This window comes from Ochotona princeps, chromosome 2, assembly GCF_030435755.1.
Source record: "Ochotona princeps isolate mOchPri1 chromosome 2, mOchPri1.hap1, whole genome shotgun sequence".
Taxonomy (NCBI): Eukaryota; Metazoa; Chordata; class Mammalia; order Lagomorpha; family Ochotonidae; genus Ochotona; species Ochotona princeps.
Genome location: NC_080833.1, coordinates 52144244 through 52164573, shown reverse-complemented (window position 1 = coordinate 52164573; position 20330 = coordinate 52144244). Strand labels below are relative to the sequence as shown.

The 20330-nt window shown below is 39.4% G+C and overlaps 2 protein-coding genes across 4 annotated transcripts in view; one reads left to right on the top strand and one right to left on the bottom strand.

Moving 5' to 3' along the window:
* The window catches only part of ITGB3BP (integrin subunit beta 3 binding protein), a 55751-nt gene extending 41619 nt beyond the window's left edge, over positions 1-14132 (top strand). The window contains exons 6-9 of one of the 3 annotated variants that reach the window (XM_058657512.1): positions 125-218; positions 916-975; positions 7753-7803; positions 13789-14132. In XM_058657512.1, coding sequence (XP_058513495.1) covers positions 125-218; positions 916-975; positions 7753-7802 — 204 coding nt within the window. In that variant the 3' untranslated portion in view covers position 7803; positions 13789-14132. The remainder of the gene's footprint in view (positions 1-124; positions 219-915; positions 976-7752; positions 7804-13788) is intronic. The other 2 variants (XM_058657519.1, XM_058657522.1) reach the window with 2 other exon arrangements.
* Positions 14133-17448: 3316 nt separating this feature from the next.
* The window catches only part of ALG6 (ALG6 alpha-1,3-glucosyltransferase), a 34513-nt gene continuing 31631 nt past the window's right edge, over positions 17449-20330 (bottom strand). Inside the window, exon 14 of the mRNA XM_004588729.4 lies at positions 17449-18702. Within this exon, the coding sequence (XP_004588786.2) occupies positions 18505-18702 (198 nt within the window). The 3' untranslated portion in view covers positions 17449-18504. The remainder of the gene's footprint in view (positions 18703-20330) is intronic.

Sequence of the window (20330 nt, the reverse complement as noted above, 5' to 3'; positions counted from 1 at the left end):
TCTGCTAACATAAAGTTTAAGTTTTTCAAATGAAGGGACCAATATATTGTATTTTCCTGAATATCTTAAAAGTCTTTAATTTGTAGAGAATGTACTTTACTCATTTAAAATTGTTTTCTTATAGGCTTTAAAAGGCAGCAGAGAGCTTGAAAATCTCATTGGTGTCTCCTTTACATGCTGTTCCTTAAAAAGAGAAATGGAAAAAACCAAAGAACTAAGTAAGAAGAATTTGAGTTTTCAATGATATCAAGCTTAAACATAAACCTATAAATTTTTCTCAAATTTAAATCTGATAGAGGTTTTTTTTATATATATATAAAGTGTGACTGGGCAGATAGAAATACTATTGTGTTTTTATAACTTTTACCAGGATATGTTATTTTGGGAGTTTCTCTTTAGTGTTTTAAAAAAAGAATATACAATAGAAACTGTTATTTAGGCCTGGCAGGATAGCCTAGTAGCTAAATCCTTGCCTTGCACACCTGGGATCCCATATGGGTGCTGATTCATGTCCTGGCTGCTCCATTTTCCATCCAGCTCCCTTCTTGTGACTTAGGAAAGAGGTAGAGGATGGCCCAAAGCCTTGGGCCCCTGCACCCGGGTGGCCACTTGGGGAGTGAACCAGTGGATGGAAGATCTCTCTGTCTCTTCTCTCTGTACATTTGCTTTTCCAATAAAAAAAATAAGATGAATCTTTAAAAAAAAAAAGTAGAAGAAAGAAAAGAAACTGCTAGTTGGCTTTTTAAAGTAGTGCTGATTTTTAAAGTAAGTTACATTATTACATTTTACACTTGATGCCTACAAATATGTATTGCTTTGAATTATTTTTTCTTAGGAAGTTGTTTTTTCCAACTAATGAGAGATTTTTTATATTCCATGTTAATTCTTAACCTGGAAAATTTTTTTTCCTTTTAGTGATAAAAGTAATGAAACAAAAACTCTTTGAAAAGAAGAACACAGGACTTCCTCACAAAGGTAAGCAGTTATAGTTCATTTCACCAGTCCAAACCAACCATCACGGTTGCTTCCCAGTGTGTTCTTTTGAAGAGATGTGAATCTCATTTGAAAGATCTTATATTTAGTTTAGCAGAAGATCATGTCTGACGAAATCAACTTTTCTGGTGATTGAACCTTTTAAATGCCTTTTGAAATATAAAATTTCACTTTTATATTTTACTTGTATTTTTTAAAATTTTCTGTTTGAGAAATCAGACAAATAAGAACAATAGTGAATTGATAGACCAGTTTTTAAGGTACATTCAAAGGAGTATATGCATGTTCTGGAAACTTTCAAATCATTAATTAGACATTTGCTCTGTGATTTCTTACGCATCTGAATATTTGATAATATTTTTAAGTTCTCATAGGAAATAATGTATCCATAATCCAAATAATTGTTGACTACAAAAGATCAAAACCTTTGTTAATTTAAGGTGATTATTTTATTATTATTGACATAAATACCATTTAGCAGACTCTGCAAGTGCAACTAGGCCATATTTTAATCTAGCAGTTTTTAGTACCAGTTGTCATGGAAAGCGACTGATTAAGGGTGGTGTCATGGGAGGTGAAAGAATTCATCAGACTGGTCAGGTGGAGTGAGAAGTTGTATTTATTGAACACACTGAAAAGAGTGGGCAAGCTGGAAGCTAGCTGGCTGCAGATGAGCAGTAGACAGGCTGACTGCCATGACAAAACTGATACACTGAGAAGTGTCCTTGGAACTGTAGCATCTTCCTAACCTGTTTGTTCCCATGGTCTAATTGGTTTTCCCAGCCAGGTAATCTGCATCTCTGCCCGCACTGCTCTTAGCTTAAGAACCTGTGTGTCCACCAAATGCCCTGAGCAACCTTCTACACCACTGGCTGCCATTTATTGAGTCACTGCCAATAGTCAATGTAAAGAGACCTGGAAGTATTACTACTTCCGGTTAAGACATTTTCTTTCTGAGATACCTTTATCATCTACTTGAAGCTAACCAGTCTACCTCAATTCTTTCTGTGCAAAACTGTTTTCTGTTATTTTAGGCATTGAAACTGATTTGCCCATTACTAGATTTTCTCTAAAGACTGAGTTTTGTTCATTCATAAAGGAGATTATGTCACTAAGCCATGTTTTACAATTCCTCACAAGATTATTTGTTGTGATTTAAATAGATGATTTGAAAGTAGAAATACCTAGTCCATGTATATTACTATGTATTAAAATCATCTTCCTTTTCCATTTCTCGGCAAGAGCTATATTAGCTCTTTATGTTTCCTTAGAAATTCAAAACTGCTTAGCTTCTCAACTAATTCTAGAAAATTAATGTTGCCTGAAGAATAGGCGGAAGCTAGCTTTCTTTGTAATTTGAGTCTGAGCTGAGTGGTTTTACTGAGTGCTTTCCTCACGTCTTTCCCTTATTCCCGGTGTGTATTTTTGGTTTGAGGATTTGTTTTCTTTAACTAAAAATGATGTACTCACAAACACAAGCCTACACACATACATACAATTTTGTTTTTTACTAACCTAATGACTTTCATCTTTAAAAAAAAAAAGATTTATTTAAAAGGAAGAATTAGAGAAAGAGAGATCTTCCATTGCTAGTTCACTCCCCAAATGAACATAGTGGCCCGAGCTGGGCCGGTTGGAAGCAGAAACCACAGCTTCATCTGGATCTTCCATGTCGGTGACAGGGGCCCAAGCACTGTGCTGTCTTCTTCTGCTTCCCCAGGAAGCATTAGCAGGGAGCAGGATTGGAAGTGGAGTAACAGGAACTCAAGCTGGCGACCATATGGAATGCCAGCAAAGCAGGCAGCATCTTAACTCACTGCATTATATTTTTAAAGATGACTTTGCCTCAAGGTTTCTTTGGAGATCTCCCCAATCAAACTGCTGGACTCAGAACTCTAACCAAGAAAAGACAGAAGACAGAACAGGTCAATCATTCATCTCAGCTATATGTTGGCAGCGAAATATGGGGCAAACGGTGACTTTATGATGGACCATATCAATCAGTGGACAACCTCATCGAGCGAAACTGGCAGCGATTCATAACTGGAGAACTATTAACACCACTCGAGCAAATATCTCAGAGCATGCCCCAATCCGGGACTTGGGGTGGGCGGGAAACCGGGTGGGGCTTCTCCCTCAATATCCCCCTTTACCTCAGATACATGATGGAAACAATATGGACATAACCGCAATTAACTATGTAAAGATTGTCAACAATACAATACAATAAAATAAGATAAAAAAATAATTATGGAACCAAAAAAAAAAAAATCAAATCTCCCCACCCCTCCCCAAACCCTTGGGAGAACCCAAGTACCTATGAAACTGTGTCACATAATACAATGTAATTAATGAATTTAAAAAAAAAAAAAAAAAGAAGTAAAAGTGCTTTGCAATGATGGGACATAAAAAAAATCAAATCACTTACATATATATATATATATATATATATATATATATATATATATATATATATATTTGTAGTTTTTTGAGAAGTAATGAGAGAACTTCATGTGCTGATTGATTCGTCAGTATGCCTGTAACAGTCAGAGCTGCACCTATGTGACACTGGGAGTTGGGAGCCCACTGCAGGTTACCCAAATGGGTGGCAAGAAAGCAATTACTTGTCCATTGCTGCTGCCTGTAAAGTTTTGCATTAGCAAGAATTGAGAAGGGAGCCAGAGCCATGTGGTCCTATCCAGCACCAGTAGTTAGTTAATGGGCTACACATCCATCCCTGGCCTTCAGCCTTTTTTCTAATGTACTTTTTTCTTTACTATGGAAAGTAATAGTCAATAATATAGTAGAAATCCTATGAAATACGAGTCAGTCCCTTAGTGAGTATTAGATTTAATTCAGTTAGATAATTAAGAAAATGAGAGTAGCTAATTATATGTTGTACTACCAAAAAAATGCCTTTTGGGTTTGATGTGGTTTTTGTTTGTTTTTGGAGGGAAAGGGTCCCCTCAACTTCTTACAAAAATTTCCTGGGCCAGTGAAAATGGACAATACCAAAAGAGTTGCAAAAATTATGCTGCCATTACCCATTCAAATCGGTCTTTTATGTCTATCTTTTTCATTTTAGTGCTAGTTCCTTTTCTGAATATCTATTGCAGTCTTGATTCTAAGAAGGGTGTGGTGCTGGCCTGGTAATAGAGCATGTGAATCCTCCACATCTGGCACCAGAATCCCTTATACGTACCAGTTCTAGTCCAGTGACTCCACTTCTGATTCAGCTCCCTGCTAACGGCCTGGGAAAGCAGCAGAGGGTGGCTCAAGGCCTTGGGCTCCTACACCCATGTGGGAGCCTAAAAGAAGCTCCTGGCTCCTGGTTTGGACATGCCCAGCTCTGTGCTGTGGCAGCGTTTCAGGGAATGAACCAACAGATGGAAGAGCTCTTTCTGTGTCTTGATCCTCCTCTCTGTAATTCTGACTTTCAAGTGAGAAAAAATCTTTAAGAAAATATTATGATTGTAAAAGTAACACTGTAGTGTTTAAACAAACCATCTTATACACATTCTTAATTTACTTAAAAGAAACTGAAACTATAAACAGCAGTATAAATGGATACACCAGGCTTTCCATAGTTTTTAGAAGAACTGGACTTTGTAAGTCATGAAATGCCTTCATGAAGATATGAGTGAGTCAAAGAGGATATTATGAACAAAGGAAGGTTCTTCTCTAGCCACTTAAGAAGTCTAACTTCACTTTCTTTAAAATAGATTTCTGACTGCTAGGAAAATGATGAAATGAAAGGTTCTTTTTGTGGTAGAATTTAGTGTGAATTTTCACAATTATTTTAAATTTGTTATGCTGGAGACTTAAAACATGACTATTCAGTGTGTTAATACAGATGGAATGTCACATTATCATCACATGGCAAAGCATGAAATTTACATAATCAACCTCTGCTTGAAACAACTTGAGACAGATATTCCTTGGTCAAAAGATGGTATTATGTAGTACTTATTATTTTCATTTTTCCTGGGCATATTAAAAAATACCTTCATTGTTTGTCCATGCATATTTCTTCCGGTAAGCAAAATGTTTTTGAAAAGAATGTAAGCAAACTGTAGAGCTGTTGCCAAGATATGAAATCTAGACACTTAGCTTCAGTCCAAAACATATTTTGTCTGTTTTGGGAATAATTGTGTAGGTTACAGTATGCATATTTTAAATAAAATTACCATCTGAGCTGTACATGATTCAAAAAGTTGGTTAGGCAAGCTGTTTATAATAGAAAATATTTCAACATTTCTAGCTTAGTGCGCATAAAAAAGTACAAGTACAGTGTCCTGATTTGTTTTTAGTTAACTTATTGTGTCTTATACTGTAAAATTCATCATTGTGAAAGGATTTGAAAATTATCAGATTCTTAGACTACAGTGAAAATTTCAAGCTCCTTCTGTTCTAAAACAAAATACTTCATCGCCTACTCATCCCACCACCCACTAAAGTATTTTTTAGGCATAAAAATATGTTGTCCTTCCTCCCGCTCAGTCTTGAAAAAATATTCATCATACCAGCTAAATAATTTTACTCCCAGAGAACTGCCACCCTCTCACCCACCTTCTATTATATCTTAACATTAAGTGGTATATTTTTTCAGAGACTTCAGTTTTAAAACCACTGAGGTTTGAAGTTGAGACATGAGTTTCACAGGAAACAAACATTCTCCCTTTTGCTTTAACATTCTGGGTTTATCTGGAGATTTAAAAATGGAGTTATTAATTTTGGTACTGCAAATGTACTTAAATGTACAACTGTGTCCCCCAGCTCTTTATAAGGACTCAGTTGTCATGTTTGCTGCGTACCTGGTAATACCTTTCGTACTAATAAATTCAGTACTCTGCTTTTACACTATTCATCACTGCGGGGGATACATTTCGACTGCTAAAAAATGCTTACTTGAGATTTGTCTTGGATTTAAGGAAAAACAAACTGGTTTATTATTTTTCAAAGCACTTAAAATTTCTTCTGTGACTTAAGATTTTTTATGCTTATTAGAAACATGATAATTTTTCTCTTGTTTAGCAACAGTTAAAAAAATGAAGCTGGATTTAGGCTCACTTAATAGCAATTATGTATTTAAGAGGTGTAAATAACTTGCCATCAGACATTACAAATATCCAGGTTCTCTGTATGTGCTGATGACAACAAAATTGAAAAGAAAGACTGTAATAATTCTGACTGGTTTTCTCTGCAGAAGATATTGATTATTTGTGTGTGGTGAGAGATTTGGAAAATTCAATTAAAGGAGTTGAGCAAAGGTTTCATAAATTTTCCTTCTACAGCGTGTACACAGACATCGTTGCGTATTAAATCAATGCAGCACTTCACAATATATTTTCTTTGAAACATAAAAATAAATAACATTTAAACAGTTCTGCTTACTACAGAAACAAATTTTATTTTCTGTGAAGCATTTAGTCATGTGCTATCACTGACTCATACACATTTGCCAGCTGTAACAAATTTTATAGACATTTCCCCAGAGACACATCTCCCGTACTATGAATTTTTAAATGAGCAAATGGTGAAGAAGGGGTGTCAGCAGTATAAAAATTGATCAGTTAAAAGATAAAAGCATAAGTAGAGAGATTTGTATGGGAGTCTTAATAGGTTTTATTAAATAAAAATACTATAAAAAGACAGTAATGAATAGACTGAAGACTAGCTGTTCCAGAGGTAGAGAAAAATTACTCTGGCACACTTAGGAGAAATTGGTTTTATGTCACCTACCATATGATATTTTTTCCATTTCACCCTTGGAGTACTCAGAAGAGCTACACACACACACACACACACACACACACACACACACACACTTAATCCCTATGTAAGTGGTTTACATATTTTAAACACAGAGAAAAATAAAGCAGGTATTAGTGACAGTATATAGCTAAGTAGTTAAAACAAAGATTTGCATAATAAGTAATAGTAGGTGACTTCCTCCAGCTCACACCCAGGAAATGGGTCATGTGGACTCACTCTGTTCATACCGTGTGATTCAGCCTCTTGGCATCTCTTTCAGGATGCCATTTGCCTGTCTTTCTTCCTCTGTTGATCTTTTTTCCTTTTCTGACAAACTCCTCCTTTAAGGTCAGCTTCAGTGTCACCTCTTCTGTAAAGCTCTCCTAAGTAAAACTAAATAGCTCCCCCTTGCAGGCTCGTTCAGCACTTGTCTGAATATGCATCACGGTGACCCTTTGGATGGGGCTCTTTCGTTTTTGGCCAACAAAAAGTGTTCACTTTGTGCTGAGTCGCAGCCAATAAGAAGAGCCACAGTGTAGTGCAGTGCCTGTGTGACCCACACAAGGAAATGACCACCCTAGTAACGTTTTAAAAATGTATCTGAATATTTTCAAATATTTATAAATGGTTACTTCCTTACATACCTTACTAATTTAATGTTTATTAAATACCTACCATCAGCTAGACATTGTTTTGACCTTGAGAATACAATGACTAAGCAGACACAGTGCTGCCTTGGGAGTATGGACTTCAACATGAACAAGTGATGACAATACAGTCTTAAGAATATCCTAACACTAATGCATTATGAAAACACATGTCTTTGAAAGTATACATTCTGAAGGATAATCAGGCTAACTAGTAGGATATTGAGACAAAAATCTATAGTCTCCAAACTGCTATTTAGCATGTAAAATTAATTTCATCTTGACTGTTTAGTCCACATCATATGTTATAACAAGTTAACTGAATTTTTTGAAAAGCCGTCTTTCTTCTTCCATGCAGAATTACAGCATCTGGACAGCTATGAATTTCTTAAAGCTGCTTTAAACTGAGGTATTATTTCACACTATCTTATTCAATTTAACCTTGTTAAATTTCATTGTTTTTATTATTGTGTGAAACATTTCATTTATGTAATCAAATCTATTACTGACTATCTAAAATAAAAATGGACATGAGTTTTGGAGCACTATTTGAAATTATGTTTATTCCTATGGAAGTCTGACAGAGTTAGAGGCTATGAGTTAGAAGCTACTGTTGAGTTGTGGTGCGGCTACATTTAAAGGTCAGAGAGACCACATTTTCAACTGAGGATAGAGAGCCCTTTATTGAGCACCGCCCTTGTAAATAACTAAAGAGCTCTGGGCAAGTAGGTTATGGTTTCTGTAGGACACATCTGACTGAACAAGACATAACAAGTCTGTTAACTTTGGAAAAGTGCTACGTTGATTAAGTAAATAGATGTTAATTAGTTACATCTTTCCATCAAAATAATTCCTATTGATTCAGCTATATAAATAAAAATGATTTTATAGGTAGTTTATTACATATTGAGTCAAGATATGATTTTAATAAAGGTTCACATTAAGAACTGGCATTATTATTGCAGCCTTAGGGACGTCAGTGTTAAGGTCTTTAGAGTCAAAGCAGATGTTGTTAGTTATTTAAAAGATTGTAGAGTTCTAGTTCATACGATATTACGATATTATTACGATATTATTACGCGCAGTTAATTCCCACAACCTGGTTCTTTACTGTGAGCTGAAACACACCAGACGCAACGAGGTATCTTAGGAGGTTTATTCCAACGGGGCAGGAACGGGTAGAGGTTGTGAAAATCAGGAGGAGAAAAAGAGGGAAGGGGAGAGAGGGATAAGAGCGGGATAAGAGCCAAGTAAGAGAGGGGTAAGAGCGGGGTAAGAGCGGGTAAAAGAGGGAGGGATAAAAGAGCCAGCCGCACCTGGGGGGGCCTTTTTGTCTTCCAGGTGTAGGGGGTGGGGATTGGGAGGGATTGAGGCCAGGCCCCCAGGGGATTGGTGCCTGCAGGTGAACGCCTAGGGATGATAGGCGAGTGGGCGGAGTTGGGGAGGGGGCTGGAAGATTGGGAGGTGGGATTCAGGTGGAATGCCAGGTTACATCCTGATTGGTGGATAGCTAGGCCGGGGCGAACTTCATGAGCTGTGAGGAGGAAGGAATGGCACGCCGGGTCCAGGGAAGGCTATTGGAATAACTCCTTACAGATGTTGCATACTATCTCATGGGAAAAAAGCCAAAGAATTATATTCTATCGCAAAATGTATCTCTTTGGAACTGGTATCTCAAGTGATTAATATTAGCTTATCAATAAATTAGCTGATCTTAAAGTATTTGCCATTGTAGAAAACTGTCCCTTTCATTCATTAAAATGGTCCTTCTGTTGTACACAGTAGACAGTTTATTGTTATAATAGTTAATGAACACTTTCTGTGTGCCATTCGGTGTGTTAAGCACTTTATACCCTTTAATCTTCTCAACAGCTGCGATGATTTACAGTTACTATTCCCCAAAAAAGGATTGATTTATTTGAGAGTGCTATAGAGGGGAGAGACAGAGATTTTCCACCCATTGCCACACACCCCAGAGGGCTGCAGCAGCCAGAGAGGTGGCAGGAGCCCAAGACCTTGACCATCCTCTGCTACCTTTCCCAGGCCAGTTAGCAGGGAGCTGGATCAAAACTAGAGCAGCCAGGACTCAAACCGGCACTGCAGGCCGTGGCTTTATGCTGCAACACCAGCCCCTAGGGAATTCATGTTGATCTTGCATAAACATCCAATTAAACATTTAGCAATTGAATATATACATTTACTACATAGTTGATAAACTTCTGGAGAATTTAAGAATAGCTTTTTGTTCAAGGATTCTAAAAAGGATCATCACATTTTAGGGATTTTTAAAAAAGGATTTGTTTACTTGAAAGGCACATGAGAGAGAGAGACAGGGAGAGACCATCTAAATGCCTGCAGTAGTCAGGGCTTGACCAGGCTGCCGCCAAGAGCCAGGAGCGCCATCTGGATCTCCAGGTGTGTGGCAGGAACTGAGAACTTGAACCATCATCTTCTTCCTCTTATTGCATTAGTAGGGAGCTAGATCAGAAGCAAAAGCAGACTATCCCAGGCACTCCAGCACAGATGCGCGCCCCCAGGCAGTGGCTTCACCCACTGCACCACAGTGCCTGCCGCAGGGGGCTCTTTTGAATCCCTCAATAGTACTTTCAAAACACTTGAAAGAATTAAGTTAACTCTCGCCCACACACCTTATGATTTATTATTTACTTGAAGAGTAGAGTAACAAAGATCTTCTTCCATTGCTAATTCACTGCCTAAATGTCCTCAACAGCTGGGGCTGGGTCTCCATCCAGATCTCCAGTATGGGTGGCAGGCACTTGAGAACCTGAGCCCTCCTGTCTGCCTCCCAAGGGATCATCAGGACTCTGGACCAGAAGCACATCAACCAGGGACTTAAAAGTGGCACTTTGATAGAGGGTACAGGTGCCCCAACTGGTGGCTTAACTTGCTATATACCACAGTGCCCACCCCAACTTCCTTTCTAATGAGAAGCCAATAGAGAGATAAGAGTAAAATCTATTGTCTTTTTAAGGCATTTTTCCTGGTTGTACTTTTGACGTGTTTCCTTTTTTTACTTTGGGTATTGCATACTCTCATCCCTTTCCTTGACTTTATTTTTTAACCGTACTTTATATGGCTTCCATATCTATCTGGGAGCTTCCTTCTGCGCTACAAACCCACAGTGACTGCTGCTGTACAGTGTCCCCCAAGTATTCTTAGTTCATTATTTTCCCTTCAGATTGTTCTTCCTCCAGCCTTCTAGGAATTCCATCATCCCTCTGATCAGCTCAAAAGCATCTCTCTTTTTGTCCCCATATCCAAACAGCTAGAAAATCAGATCACTCCTGAAAATGGACTACTTTACCCATTACCTATCATCTCGACTGTTTTCCCCAAAGTAGCCTTAACTTACCTCACTGTCCTCCATCAGCCTGTCCTGCCACTGGACACTGCATCACCCCACCTTATGCCATCAAAGTAAAATTTAGACGGGTATTTGACACTTGTTGATCTGACCAATTTACCTTCCCAGTGTCTCCTTAGTGCCGTGTGAACTCTAGATTACTTCCCATTTCCTGGACTCATTCCCCTAGAAACTTCCTTTTTAATTTCCATTGCTTTTTTCTTATCTCCTCTGTATAGCATTTGTTTCCCCCACTGTATCAAAATGTCACCATCTTTTTTTTTAAAGATTTATTCATTTTATTACAGCCAGATATACACAGAGGAGGAGAGACAGAGAGGAAGATCTTCCGTCCGATGATTCACTCCCCAAGTGAAGCCGGGAACCTGGAACCTCTTCCAGGGCCCCCACGTGGGTGCAGGGTCCCAATGCATTGGGCCGTCCTCGACTGCTTTCCCAGGCCACAAGCAGGGAGCTGGATGGGAAGCGGAGCTGCCAGGATTAGAACCGGCGCCCATATGGGATCCCGGGGCTTTCAAGGCGAGGACTTTAGCCGCTAGGCCACGCTGCCGGGCCCCAAAATGTCACCATCTTTTAAAACTTACTGATAACTTGCCTTGCACTAGGGTTCCCCAAATCCTTCTCCTGAATGTCCTCTCATGGCTTTGCTCTCATGTACCTGGGGCAGCTGTCCTACTGATGTGAATTAAGGAAGGAAGTTTTTTGGGGGGGAGAAACCCACTATATAAGTGGCCACCAGCAATGCAAGGCGTTGTGTGAACACAGAAAGAGGTAGACAGATTGAAGACTACAGAGTTAATGTGTTGGGGGACTTATGGGCAGATGTATAGGCTCATGTAACCTAAAGATATGGATCCCTGCCCCATGAGCAGAAGAAAAGGGTTTCATAGGAAGACATAGCCAATAATGAAGCAGCATACACTCAAACTTTCTGAAGAAGTACTAATAGGGGCCAGTATGTGGCACAGAAGGTTAAGCCCATATGGGCACCAGTTCAAGTCCCAGCTGCACTACTTCTGATCCAGCTCCCTGCTGATGTGCCTGGAAAGAGCAGAAGATGGTGTAATGCTTAGGCCCTGTACCCACATGGGCAACCATAGTAAGCTGCTGTCTTCAGCCTGGCCTGGCATTTAGGGAGTGAACAACCACATGGATGATCTCTCTCTCTCTCTCTCTCTCTCTCTCTCTCTCTCTGTGTGTAACTGCCTTTTAAATAAAGGAAAAAAAAAACCTACAAATAATCTTGAAAGAGGGGAAAGAAGGAGAGAGAAAAAAGAGAGGGGAAGGAAAAAAGAAAAATAGAAGGAAAGAAAGAAAAAAACCAAGTAATACTGCAGGCATCAAGGCAGCAGGTTATCTTCATGACAAGTGTTTATCCAGTACGGGTTGGAATGACTGGTGGGTCAACTAAAGGATGACGATAACCAGGATGACCAAGTCTTGCCAAACTGAATTCATGTAGTACTCAGCTCCCTGACTTTATTCTCTGTCCCCTGCTACCACTGTGGCCAACTCCCAGGGCTGCGCAACAGCTCCCGCCTGCCCTCACACTCCATGGTTCCTCTTCAACTACAGCTGTGCAGTGAGGAGAAGTGGGCCTTTCAAAAGTGAATCCTTTATGAAATAGTATTAGAGCGAACGGGGGAGACAACCACCCAGGAGTCACAGGCAGAGGGCTAAGACCATTTAAAGGAGAAGAGAAACAGTGTAATTTTTGACTCATGTTGACAGATGATTTGGGATACTTTAGGAATAAGGTGGATAAGTCACTTTAGTTAACAAAACTGAAGCATGGTGTGATCAGAATTCTATCTAACAGCAAGATATACAAATGAGTCACAAGGTCAGCAAGCTATGCTAGGTGATCAAATCAGGGTTTGTTTTTGAGTTCTGGCCAAGAGTAGTTAGAAAAACTTCCTTTTTTGCTGTGAGATCTGCAGAAACAGCATGACAGTATTAGCAGCTGCTAATTTCTGTTCTTGTGACATGATCTTCATCGCATTGATCAAACTACTTTTGCTAGGTTCTGGATTTTACCTGAGAAGCTTTCTCAACACAGTTCTGCCAGCCACGATCAAATGATCAAACCTTTTTGCAGGATCTGACATAGTGAAAAAAAATGCAGTATTCAATACTATCTGTATTACCTATTTAGTTATGTGACCTAAACAAGAAGCAATTAGGTTCCCCTAATTCTTGATTATAAATAGGACTAGTAATATTTCCCTTGTGAGAGGGAAATTACCTTAATTAGCTAAATAAACTTTTAAAATAAATTATAGTCTTTCTTTCCTCTTTGGTATTATTAGTTTTTGCCATTGTATCTATAATCTAGAGCATATTTATTAAATGAACCCTAGAGTGCTAGAGTCTATGAGAGTGGACTTTCAGACAAGAGTTGGCAAAACTAAGCTGGCAAGTTGCAGCCGAATATACGTGGGCTCTTATGAACAGGGAGCTGGTGAGACGGACCCTGTACTGCTTTGTAGCTGCTGATCGAGCAGTGAAAACTAGATGCGTCAGTTGGCAGTACATGTGTTCGCTTACACCAAGTCCTGAAGCCAAACGGACAAGCACCTTTCCCACCACTAGGAGTCCTCAGAGGGATGCTCTCCGAATAGGAAATATGTCTGGGTAAATACTGGTTTTATTTATTTCTGTTTCCCTGCTTTAGCAGCTGTTAAAGGAAAACACCTGCTGAAAGGTCCTTACGGCTTAAAGAGCGGAGCATGTGAACGGTGTGTTCAGCAGCTCCTGCGGGCATTTCACGATTCTCTCATGTGTCTTCACTTAGGTGAGGGGCGTTAGATTGACATTTATGAAAGTAAATCTTAGAATAATCTTGCTTAGAAAATTAGTAAATGAGAGGTTACCAGTATGTAAATAAACTAGGCATTAAGCTACGTGCAAAAGGTCGTTTACATAATTTCTCTTGAGTGATGAATGAAATACATGTTAACTTAGAAGCTAATTTATGATGATGTAATAATCATCTTTTATATCCCACAGGCTCTAAGAAGAAATGCCCTTACTATCAGCCCCAATTTTTGCATCTGCCTGATCATATTTAAAGGAACAGAAGAAATGTTTGTAATTAATCTGCCCAGTAAATACCAGATCACAGCATGAGGCAGGTGCAAGTCTAGATAAAATTTCTTGCAGCTAATTTAAGCTTTCTACACACACCAGTAGGTAATCTCAATGTAAATGATTTATTTCTTTGTGAGCCTTTAATGTAAGCCACTATGTAGAGAAGGATCTTGGCATAACTTTGTATCATACATGTTTCTGTATACTTCTGATATTTTTATAGATTGAATAAAGCACATGTGAAAATGAATATTTTCTCAAAACTCAGATTAAATTTAGTGATTACCAGTTTTCCTATTTAAGTCCCAAGTGTTAATGAATTTATGGATTCTTTAATTTTATTTAAAAATGTTTTTTTAATATATTTTAACTGTACAGCCACTGTCACCAGGGTTTCTATATTACACTCTAGTTTACATGCTTACAGAGAAGAAATATTTCCCTCTTGCACCTTTTATAAAATACTAGCATGCCTTTTTCCATATAGATGGGAAACTGAAGTTGTTTAGAATTAAGCACCACAGACTGCTGAATTTAAACAAAAGACCTTTGTCGGGGAGCAGGCTGTGATCTTCTCCAAATTATTTGAAAGTGTTAACTTAAATTTCCATTACTCTCTGGTTATGTTTTGAATTATTATGTTTGTGCTGTTACAAAATATTAGGGGTAAACCAGGATATGTTTACATCTAAAAATTCTTAATTGACATAGGTACTTAACAATAACCCAGTTTAACTGCTAACCTGATGTATTTGTTTAAGCTTTAAAGTGATCTTTCTGCTGAATGTTAAGAATGCTTTGTGATACAATGCTTAATAATAGGAAATTACCAAGGACAGAATTCTTTTAGCATTTAAAACTAATCTCAGGATAGAAGCAAAAACATTTGGGCCCAGTGCAATGGCCTAATAGCTAAATCCACTGGAATCCCATATGGGTGCTGGTTCATCATGTCCTGGCTGCTCCACTTCCCATCCAGCTCCCTACTTGTGGCCTGGGAAAACAATGGAAGATGGTCCAAAGCCTTGGGACCCTGCACCCTTGCAGGAGATCCGAAAGAAGCTCCTGACTCCTGGTTTTGGATCAGCTCAGCTCTAGCTGTTGTGGCCATATGGGGAATGAACTTTCTCTTTGTATCTCCTTCTCTCCTTTGCAATAGAAAAAAGCTGCCAAAACATTTTATAAAGTAATCTGCATTAGAACACAAAAGGTTAAAATAGATTGGTCTCACACAGGACCTGTTATGTAGGTATGTAATGGTTAATGCTGTTAAATCAGTTCCTATATATTTGACCTCTTCATATATTAAGTTGTTGCCTTTCAGAACAGCTGGTCTGCTAAGAATCATTTCCCAGGTCTCTTCACTGAAGATCAGGTGACTCTCGCTTTATCACCCCTGGAGGCCGCATGAAGGACAAAGCAAAAAGACCCACACACAAAACTAATGTTTATATGGAGGAGGCAGAGAGGGATATATTTGGCCCTGATCTCCCGAGGAACAGAACAGAAAAGAGACCAATTGAGACTTGTGACCGTTGGGTTCCTCCACTCATTCAGTGGTACCCTATCCATCTCTTGCTCTCACTACTGAACAGAGAGGCGCCTTTCACTGTCTTGACTTTTGTAAATGTTTCACTCACTTAGTTGTGGTTCATCATTTGGACAGAATGCTACATCGGGGATTTTTCTCCCTTCCCAAGACATCAGCGGAAAATAACTCTATGCTTGCCTTATCTTTGATATGTGTACACATACCCGATTCTCTTCATTACTTTCAGCAGCAAACCTAAATTGATTGGCAACAAAGAAAACTGCATTTCCCAGAAATTCTTCTTCCCTTTAAACTCTAAAAAACTTAGAAAGGTTCATTTGACCATTTTAATGAAGTGAAAGGTCTTTTCTAGCTTTATTATTTCTGCATAACTTAAGCATCTTTATATTAAAGCATCCTTTAATCTTGAGTTTAGCTGAGACAGACTTTAGAGCACCCTTCTGTGAGCTCAGTTTGTCACTGGATATTTTGGGGATTTTAGAGCTTAACTAACTGCACTCTTAAAACTGGATCTTAATAGATATGAGAGATGTGCAACTTAAAAGGTGGCTACAAAGCTTCTTAAAGAGTACAATGGGACATTATATGACTCAAGTAAATTCTCTGTTTTTATTTGTAGACCTTACCTATATCGTGCAGAGGTGCATGCTATTTCATTGTGTATATGATACTTTTAAATAGTTTCTATATTCTAGTTACTTAGAAGCTGAAACTTAGAACCTCTTCATCTTCAATATTCTTACATTCAAATATACAGTTAGAACATGTTTTTAAGAAGTATGGCTACACCAACCAGCCAGGATGCTGCCATTTGGACACAGCGATTACAGATGGTGACCATGGACGGCCATGTTCCTGCTGCCTCGGCAGCAATTCAAGGCTGCGTTTCTGTGCTGACCTGCCCTTTCAGTCTTTAAGCACATCTGCTTGGAAAAAGAAATACTTCTTGATTTTTGCTTTGTCTAAATCCACTTTATCAGACTTTGAAACACAGCCCTTCTTGCATCAGCCTGTGGCTGTCCGTGTCCAGAACCGGATTTCCTTACTTGACACCTTACGTATACCACTTTCCATGCACCATCACTTTATATGCTTTCATGGTTCTTTTATCAAAACAATATATTCACTAACAGATGGACTGATAGCACAATGCTTTTTAAAATATATATATTTATTTTTATTAGAAAGGCAGATATACAGAGAAGAGGAGAGACAGGAAGATCTTCCCCCCAATGGTTCACTCCCCAAGCGGCCGCAATGGCTGGAGCTGAGCCAATCCGAGGCCAGGAACCAGGAACCTCTTCCAGGTCTCCCACACGGGTGCAGGGTCCCACGGCTTTGGGCCGTCCTCGACTGCTTTCCCAGGCCACAAACAGGGAGCTGGATGGGAAGCGGGGCCACCGGGATTAGAACCCACGCCCACATGGGATCCCGACGCATGCAAAGCGAGGACTTTAACCACTACGCTATTGTGCCAGGCCCACAATGCTTTTTTTTCATAGAGCAATATTTTTTTTTTTTAGAAACTACAACACAGATATAATTATTGTCACCGATGAATATTATAGTAAAAATGGGCTTCTGGTAATATAAAGTGATATAGTATTAGCAGAATAAAGGTGGGATGAAGCAAGATGGGCAGTGGTTAGGTCACTGCTTGCCTGGAATGCCCACATTCCATACTGGAGACCCGGCACAACCCTACCTTCTCCCCTTCTGATCCAGTTTCCAGCTAATGGACACCCTGGAAGTCAGCAGGTGATAGCTCCAGCCCTCGGATCCCTGTCACCCAATGGGATGCCTGAATTTAGTTATGGGTTCTTGGCTTTGGTCCAGCCCTAGCTATTGCCAGCATGTAGGGAGTGAACCAGCAGGCTGGGGAAATCTCTCTCCCCCTTCAAACAAAATAAAAATCAATACAGTGTTTAACAGGATGAAGCATGATTTTATTTAATGTTTTGGCAGAGTTACTGAACCAAATAATAAAAAAGAATAGGATAAAGTCCAACATGAGAAAGTTTCACTTACATTTAAAACATAAATTTAAATTCAAGTTCTTTTTATTTATTGATTTACTTATTTGAAAGGCACAGTTACAGAGAGGAAGAGAGATACCTTCCATCCCTGGTTTGTTCCCCAAATGGTTGCACTGACCAGGGATGGGCTACACCAAGGCAAGGAGCCAGGAGCTTCATCTGGGTCTCACATAGGCATACAGGGGCCCAAGGACTTGGGTCGTCTGTTACTTCTTTCCCCGGCACATTAGTAAAGCTGGATGGGAAGCGGATCAGCCGGGTCTTAGAGCTGCGCACGCACTGGCTTAACCCATAGTGCCATAGCACCATCATCTTTTTTAAAGGGCCTTACCGTCTCATCTTTTAAAAAGGCCACAAATAGACCCGGCATGATTGCCTAGTGGCTAAAATCCTTTCCTTGCATGTGCCAGAATCCCATGTGGACATCAGTTCGTATCCTGGCTACTCTACTTCCAACTAGCTCCGTGCCTGTGGCCTGGAAAACAATTAAAGGATGGCCCAAAGCCTCGGGACTTTGCACCCGCGTGGGAGACCCAGACGGAGCTCCTGGCTCTAGTGGATGGGAGATCTTTCTGTATCTCCTTCTCTCTGTATATCTGACTTTCCAACAACAACAAAAAGGCCACAGGTGTAATGCCCTGAGAGTAACTCAGCGAAGTGCACATTACTCACCTTCCAGAATGTCAGGAAGATGAAGCTTGAATACCAGACTTCGCACTTTCTGAGAAATGGCTTAACTCTCCCAATTAGCTCACACTATTTCCAGGTATTTTTTTTTTTCCCAAAACACTATCACAGGATGTATTCCCTAAATAAACACTGGTTTTAAAGACATTTCCTCTGATTTTTTCACTTGATTAGAGGTGGATATTATTAAAATTACAATCCATCGTGGCCAGGTAATATTAAGAAGTAAAAGCCCACTTTTGTCTTCAATGACTTCACACATTTCCTTTCCTTAATTCCATCATTCTCAAAATGATAGCTTCCATTCATGGCAAAAAGTTGACATGAAATTTTAGCACTGGTTCAGATTCGGGGGTACTGCTAGTTTACTTTCTTTTGATTTCTTCCATTTTTCGAATTCCACATGATTATGACGTTGAAGTAAACCAAAAAGAACAGAAAGTTCAAGCAGGACACAAAACACACCAATACAGAAAATAAGTCGGGTAATTTCCGAGGCGGATCCAGCGTGACGGTCATCAGCGTCAGAAGGACCATGGTGATTACTGAGAGAAAAAACTACAATGAGAAAGAAGACAAGAACTGCTTAGTTTAAAAGGTGACATTTAACGTGCTGTAGCTATTAAATGAGAATTAAAAGACAGGGCTAAAGGGCCAGTCTTTTCTACTGCTAGATCTCAACTTTGTCTTTGCATTAGAATCATCTGAAGGATCTTTTTTGTTTTCTTTTCTCAAACCTCAGACAACTTCAAAATAAAATATATTTCTTTCTTAAAGACAGAGCTCCTATCTGCTTCAGTTCCCAAACACCTACAACACCAGGAGTAGGCCAGATAAACAGGGAGCTGCAAACTCAATCCAGATCTCCCAAGGAGGAGACAGGAACCCAAGGAGCTGTCTCCCACAGTATATATACCTGAGAACTCCGAGTTGGGAGTGGAGTCAGGATATGAACCTACGTACTTCAACATGGAAAGTTGTGTCCCAACCACCATCTTGACCCTTAAGAAAATGCCTGTTGCATAAATCAAAGTTTAAGAGGGAGTGCTAATACTTTTAAAAGTTCTCTAAATGGTTCCCGAACAGTGAAAGCTTGAAAACAACTCATACTTCATACCACATAGGCACTGAGAAGATATTTAGACAGGAGTTACTGGGAGTCAGGATTACAATCACAGCTTCCCCTTGGGCCCCATGTTCTGCATAGGATAAAAATTCTTACAGTAATCCTCAGCCCTTGACTATGAAAAACTTTTCCATTGCAAATGGGAAATTATATTCCACATTCACTGGGGGCTTTCAATGAGCTAATGCTACAGTAAAACACTGGGTTATCCTACTTATGGTAACTGTGTAGTAATCAAGTTTTCCTTAAACCAGTGTGCTGAACAGCACAACTTTCTGTGATGATTGTAGAAGTTTCTATGGTGGAAATGTTTGTATCTGTACACTAAGACAATGGCTGCCAGCCATGTATGGACAGCATTTAAGATATGCCCACAACTTCTGGCTAGTGAATTCTGCTCTGAGTCTATTTAAGACAAGAACTAGCCATATCATGTTCACTTTGTTCCTAGCACAACACACACAATGTTGAAGGCAAGCAGTGAACAACAGTAAGGACCTTACTGAAGCAGGTGGGACATATCAAAGGAACGCACCCATGCTGCATAACCATAGTACTGGTAAGATATGAATAGAGAGTGATCAGTGGCCGTTCTAGTGAACCAAGGGGAAGGACAGGAGCTTAAGAGGCTTACAAAAACAGTTATAAACATGCTGTCAATATCCTCTAAACTGAAAAACGCACAACATGACTTTATTTGGAGACAAGTATATTTAGGGAAACAATTAAGATTCAATGACATAAAAGTGGGGCCTGAATCCAGTAGCACTGTTCTTACTAAGACCAGAGATTTCTCTCCGTGTGCACACAAAATAGAGACCATCCTAGAACCAGAAAGAGGAGCATCACCAGAGATCAACTGTGATATCCCCTTGACCTTGGACTTGCAGCCTCCGGGATTGTTTAAGCCTTGCAGTATGGTGTTTTGATATGGCAGCCCAAGCTGCCATTTTACCTCCTGAAATGTCCAAGACTGGCCAATCTATAGCAGAGAATGCATTAATAACTACTTGCCTGGACTTGGGAATAGTTTAGAGTGGAGAATAAGTGCTAAGCAATA